Here is a 6,951-nt window from a genome sequence, read left to right on the forward strand (position 1 = left end):
GTGAGCGACAGGCAGGGGAGCGAAGCTTCATCTGTATTTGCAGCCCTCTCCAGCGCTAGCATCATCGCCTCAGCTCCACCTCAGATCATGAGACTAGAGTCTCAGGAGCACGGGTCTTTGATGCCAAAAAGGTTAGGGACCGCTGCTGTAGGTGAAGCATGTATTGAGAATGTATGTATCGGGCACTGAAGAAAGGGTTGAAATGAATTACAGCAGTGTGTAGAGTACCTGTATAGATGTCAAAGAAGATTCCGTCAACATGTTTCACTTAAAAAATGCTTAAAACATGTATGTTTCCATGTATGTATGTTTATGAGGATGTTGGAAAATTAAGACTTACTGAAGGTATCCCTTACTCAAACCGTCTCATTGCAGCACAGACTTGATGGATTCCTATGCTAAGAAAACTTTCAAATAAATAATGAAATATTTTTCCTAGCATTTGAAACATTTCAGTTTTGTGGTTTCAGTTCTCACTACCGCCCCCTCAAGTACACCCCCTCACACAGACACACCCACAGAATTATTTCTTTCTCTTTATAAATATCTTCCACTTTCTCACTTCTGTGCATTTACTCACACTGACTCCTCTGCTAAGATGCCCATTTCATCTGTCTAAATATGGCTATCCTTATATGGTCAATTCAAGAGCTGGAAATAATTTCTTCGTCAGCTGAACCTTCACAGATTTAAGCTGTACCTCTCTCGTAGCACTTTTCTTTATTAGCTACATTTGTTGTCTTTTCTTCCTAATTAGACTGTAAACCATCCTATGTTAACCTTTCATTTGATTACTACAGTGTTTTTTAAATGACTGAGGTATACATTTCAGAGAATATTTAATTTTGGTGTACACATCCATAATGATTTTAAAGAATAATTGTAGGCATCGTTTGGATAACCGACTTAACCCAGAAACCTGCCAAGTTATTTCAGTACCCATGCTTATTTGTATTTATGGTCACATTTTGGTACCAAGAACGAGAACTGGCTAAAATACATAAATGATGGATGTGTTACAGGATGTGCTACCAAATGACGTTGTATGAACAAAGGTTTTTCAACAAGTTAAAGAAAAGTGATGAGAGAATTGCTTCTTTCCTACTGCGTGACAAATTCAAAAGAACCTATTCGGTTGTAGGCCAGAACTGTGTATATTTGACAAGTGACTACTTAGTTCAGCAAATATGAATTGCATTGTTTTTCACTTTTGTTTGTATTTAATTTGTATTCATTCTTTCATTAAATATTTATTCTTTGGTTTTTATGGTTATAATAAGAGATTTAGAATAGAGTTATGTAAGAGATTTAGGATAAAGTGAATATTTAAGAAACAATACAATAATGTAAAATCCATGTTCTTTAAAAAAAACAATTCCTTATTCACTTTTAAGTAGCACTGATTTAGATATTCATCATTCTTTACTCCCTTACAGCTTAGACTCAGCAAATAAACATCTATTATAAAACCGAAGGCATATCTGGTTGTATAGACACAGATGGTGGTTCCCTAGCTCTAAAGGCCCATTGCTTTATTGATCTTTGTTTTCAGCTGGTAGGAACTCCACCTGGATCCTTAAAACAAAACAAAGCAAAACCTTTTGTCTCTTTGACAAACTATTCCCAATTTGTTAAAGAATAATACTAATAAGACAAATCCACCAAGAATATATTTAAAGGACCAGGCAGCTGCTGAGCCTCCACAATCTTCATACTTGCAGTTCAGAGAGAAAATGTTCTTCAGAAGAAGAACCTGGTTTTGGTTATACATCAGAACAAGTATCTTTCTAGGACGTGAGCTAAATAGCCCAAAGCAACATGGTAAAATTAATTGTTATCAGCTTAACAGGTTTTACTGCAGCTTTGGGGAAGCAGAAAATTACTGTCGTGCCCAGGGAGGACACCTTGCTTACGCTTGGAACCAGGAGGTTCAAGATCTCATCTGGAACTTTTTGGAAGAAGGCAAGAAGTGGTGGATTGGGCAAAATTTAATGCTGCTGAGAAAATATCAAGAAAAAAACAACCCAAGTAAGACTCTGAGGTTTAGTGCTTATAAAGGAAACTTCTTTGCTTTTATTTTGGGGGAAAAAAATTTTAAATCTTTCTGCCTTTGTATATAGAAAAATCAGTTACTTCACTTCATTACCATCATTTCTCTGAAATATTTTTATTTTTGTGATGCAGGCTTTGATTTGTCTGCACAGCAAAGACGAGATTTTTCTCAAAGCATATCAACAGTTAACTTATCTAATATTTCACAGAAAGTATTGTGCAAAATTCTGAAGTGAGAAACCTTTTATGGTTACTTTTTTCCTGGTAAATATCTCTTCGTCATTCTTGGCTCCAAGTTTACTAATGCAGAAAGTAGGAGAGAAATTTGCCTGTTGTCTTTCTTAGATAGATATTTTCAAAATTATGCACCATAATCTTGTGGTCTTAGAGAAAAATCCAAGGCATTTATATCATAATCATCTTTGTTGAAATCTAGGTAAATTAATACGAAGCCTTGTGATAAAGAACACATAATATGAAAAAAATAAACTGTAATATGTGGGGGGAAATCCTAAATTTTCATCCATTAAAAGCTAGCAAAACTCAGTTTTCATCTATTTTTTTAAATGTTTGTCTTTTGAGTATGAGGCTCATCTGGGTCTGGTCTTCCTTCTACAGCTGTCACAGCCCAATGGGCCCCAAAACCCACCGACTGCACTTACATGTCCAGAAAATCCAATTGGATCTCATCAAAAGTAGACTCGTGCTCACTGGAGCATTATTTCATTTGCCAGGCTGGTAAGTGATGAAGCTACATGCTGCCAAACACCTAACTTTAGAAACTGATTTGAAATAAGAAGACTATGTGAGAACATTAGTGAGTCCATGAGTGATAGGCCATAGGACAGATATAAGGATCCTGATTTTCATGATTTTGATTAGAGTAAGAAACTGTTCATTTGGAGTGATTTCCTTATGAATCCCACTCTGGTAGGTGGGAAGAGTTGTGCCTTGATGTTCTCTTCATTGCTTAACTTGGGCAGAGTATGGGAGAAAGTGTATCCTCGGTTAAGTTCCATTTTCTACATATATATCCCTAATCCATTCAGCACTTGGGCTTTAGAGGGAAGCATAGGAAGCAAAGGAGGAAAAGAGAATATGCTGGAGGGAAATGAGAAGATAAAGGGTGAGGAGATTGTCATCAATCTCCTTTTGCTTCCTCAGAGGTAAGTCAGAATTAAGGGTGCGTGCGTGCATGCGTGTGTGTGTGTGTGGGGGTGTGTGTGTGTGTGTGTGTGTGTGTGTGTAGTTGGGTGTTTTTTGTTTTTGTTTCTTTAATTAAGCAATGTTTTTCATGGTGGGGGTTACAGAAAGCATTTCTTAGCTGAGTGAATTCTTGGAGACCTTACAATATCTTATTGTCTAGATACAGATTTTGTTCTACTTTTTAAAAAATCACAAATACATTCTTACTAAAATATGAAGAATCTATGGGTGCTGCATAGAACAGAATATGTTGCACTATTTATCTATTACAAGAAATATTTCTCTATTACAGTATTCCTCAAATACTGGATATCGAAAGGACCTAGTATTTCAATGTAGTAAATTTCCAGCTTCAAATCTCTCATTCTTACCCTTTCAAGCTCCTTGTCCTATTTTGTCGTTATAGCACATTATTGTTATTGAGGCCCAGTCGCGAACCTAATCTTTGCACAAGTCCAGGGGTCACGTGTTTCATTCTCACAAACTGTATCCCTAGTATTGGCCGGCCATCTTACAACCGTGAACCGTTACTTATCATCTCCAGGATTGGAAAAGCAGCTCCTAAACAACCTAAATGATAATGATTATCTATCCATCTTTCACCCTCCAAGAGTTGAGTGTTTAGACATTCTCAGCTATTCTTGGTTTTGAAGTGAATATGTATTTTCTGATATTATTGATGTACTTGCAATAGATTACGACTATGGAATATAGCATGTGCAGAAGATAATCTTGGACAAAAAAAAAGAATTCTAGTCAATTAATATAAGCCAATTCTGCAAATTCTGAGCCTACATTCCCATAGTGACAGGAAGTATGTTATTGCAGCTAAGAGCTCAGGCTCAGAATCATGAGTTCATGAGTCAGAGTCCTGAGTTCGTATCTTGTTTCTATGACTTTCCAGTCGCGACATCTTGGGCAAGCAACTTAGCTTCTGAGCAGCCCAGTTTCCATCAAAAGATTGTCATCAGAATTAAGATAATACAAGCGAAATATTAGAACAATGCCTGACATGTATTGTAATTATTACTGTTAATATTATATTATTGTACAATTTCTATTTTTTGTTCAGGTTATCGTCTGCTTCTAGATAGCTTCACATTCATGTCAAAGGTGAAAACACTTTTGGAAATCCAGTATTGCTAGTTACTAAACTAAAGTACTTGCACAATATGATTGCTTAGAAGTATTCAGAAACAACTATTATTGTCATAGCACTTTTATTATGAACTTACAAAATGCCTCCTCCATACTCATGTCGGTGGGAGAAATACTTGTAAATTTGTTCCTTAACGTTCAGTAGAAGAGTCTAATGCTTTGTGTTATCACACAGCATTACTGAGGCTACAGATTGACTTTATCACACTGGCGTAGTTGAACTCATGATTGTCCTTCATTTATTAAGAAAAAGCACTTAAATTTCACATATTAAAGTATTCCTTTTTTAAGAGATTTTTATTTTCAGAATGTCTGAATAAGAAGTGTAAGTTTGTGTTAAAAGTGGTATTGTAATAGGGTTCATATTCACCTTGTATGTACCAAGACAGACATACTGGTTATGAAGGCTTTGAAATACTTCTGTGCCATTGATAAAGTAAAATAACATAAACTTATTACTTCAGACTAATTATCAAAGGATGACATAACAACTGTTAATAAATGGAGTTCTCTCTTGGCAACATCTGAAACATATTTGTAGCATTATCTGCCATTTTGGCTAAGGCTACAGTGTTGCACAGCCTTTGAAACATTCTGTGCTTTAGGAGAATCATCATTTGTCATCATCCTCGAATTACATTCTTGCTACTACTAAATAACTTAGCTCTGACTTTGTTCTTGTTTAATTAGTAAATGTGTGATGTTTTGATATTTATAAATCCAGCAGTTTGCAGTAAAATACTAAACACAAGGTCCCACAACCCCTAGTGAAAAAAACAATCTAAGAAATAATCATCAATGACCACTAACATAGAGAGAGAGACAGACATTATGTGATTTCTGATGGAAGTACTTGACACTGCCTATTAAGTATTATAAAAACTAGAACTTGAATCTAAGCCGTTAGAGCCAACCAGTTTATAAGAAGTAAGAGAACTGAGGAACATGTTAGATGGCACACAAAAACATGTAGATGAATATGTATAGCAGCTTTATTTATAATAGCCCCAAACTGGGAGTAACCAGACGTCCTTCAACAAGTGGATGGTTAAACAACCGCGATAACATCCGTGTCATATACTATTCAGCAATAAAAAGAAACAAAGTATTGATATACACAACAATCTGGATTAATCTTCAGAGATTTATGCTGAGAAAACAGGACCGATCTCAAAATCTTACATACTGTATGATTCCATTTATTTAATATTCTTGAAATGAAATGACAAAATGATAGCAGTGGAGAACAAGTTAGTGGTTGTCAGGGCCTAAGAAGGTAGTGAGGTCAGGAGGGAAGTAGATATGGCTAGTAAAGGGCCACATGCGGAGCCCTTATGATGATGGAAAATTTTTTATCTTGACAGTATAAATGTCAGTGTCCTGGTTATACTATAGTTTTGCAAGATGTTACCCTTGGGAGAAATGGACTAAAGAGGACGTGGCATCTCTGTATTATTTCTTATAACTTCAGATAAATCTACCATTATCTCAAAATAACAAGTTTAATTTTAAAAAAAAGAGGAAAATACCCCAATGTAAGTATACACATCACTTATGAAGTATTCTTGCCAAAAAAAAATAGAGAAATGCAAATTTAGAATAAACTAAGATACCGTTTCCCACCTATCATGTTGGCATACAGCCACAAACTTAACAACATATTCTATTGGATATAGGCATTCTTAAATCGTTAGTGGAGATGCAGGAAGATACAGTCTCTATGGAGCGGGATTTGGCAATCTCTAGCAAAATTACATATATATTTACCCTTCGACTCAGCAATGCTGTTGCTAGGAATCCCAAAATTACACTGGCAGAAATACAAAAAGGCACGTGTATGAGACTATTCATGGTAGCTCTCTTTGCAATAGCAAAGAGTAGAAACAACCCACATACCCATCAAGAGGGGACTGGTTATATAAAGAAATAAAGGAGATCTCTATCTACTGAAATGGGGTTATCTCTGTAATATTTTTTTTTTTAATGGGAAAAAGCAAACTGCAGAATAATGGATACCATATGCTACTTTAATCTAAGAAAGGGGCTAATATGTGTAGATAGGCCCATACATACAAACATATGTATAAATATAACAGAAAAACAAACAAAAATGGAAATTATTACCTATGGGGGAGAGAAAGGGAGTAGAATCGAAAAGACAAAGATGGAATTTAGGACTTTCTGAAAGTACCTTGTTTCATTTTTTTTTGACACTGGAACTCTATAAATATTTTACATAATTAGAAAACTTAAAAAAGCAGTTTCTAAAAATAAGGAAAAAGAGAGAGAGCAAGAAAATAATTAGGCTATGGCCACATCACTCTGAACAAGCCCGACCCTGTCTGATCTCGGAAGCTAAGCAGGGTCGGGCCTGGTTAGTACTTGGTTGGGAGACCACCTAGGAAGACCAGGGGCTATAGGCGGAAAAAAAAAAAAAAATCCTATTTCACACCGATTTTAAAATTTGAGAATATTTCTAATATCTCTGACTTGTTAGGGAGGCGCATAGGTTATCACATCATGTGTTTTTGTGCT

At 35.7% G+C, this 6,951-nt stretch overlaps 1 protein-coding gene and 1 pseudogene across 6 annotated transcripts in view; both read left to right on the plus strand.

Moving 5' to 3' along the window:
• The window catches only part of PKD1L3 (polycystin 1 like 3, transient receptor potential channel interacting), a 62,989-nt gene that overhangs the window by 257 nt on the left and 55,781 nt on the right, over nt 1-6,951 (plus strand). For 2 of the 6 annotated variants that reach the window (XM_025045262.1, XM_025045264.1), the window contains exons 2-3: nt 1,850-2,028; nt 2,671-2,790. In XM_025045262.1, the coding sequence (XP_024901030.1) occupies nt 1,850-2,028; nt 2,671-2,790 (299 nt within the window). Of the gene's footprint in view, nt 1-1,472; nt 2,029-2,670; nt 2,791-6,951 lie in introns of those variants that run through there. The other 4 variants (XM_015587729.2, XM_015587727.2, XM_025045263.1 and 1 more) reach the window with 4 other exon arrangements.
• Nucleotides 6,721-6,839, plus strand: LOC112478184 (annotated as a pseudogene).

Source organism: Pteropus alecto, unplaced genomic scaffold (assembly GCF_000325575.1).
Source record: "Pteropus alecto unplaced genomic scaffold, ASM32557v1 scaffold42, whole genome shotgun sequence".
In the NCBI taxonomy this organism is placed as follows: domain Eukaryota; kingdom Metazoa; phylum Chordata; class Mammalia; order Chiroptera; family Pteropodidae; genus Pteropus; species Pteropus alecto.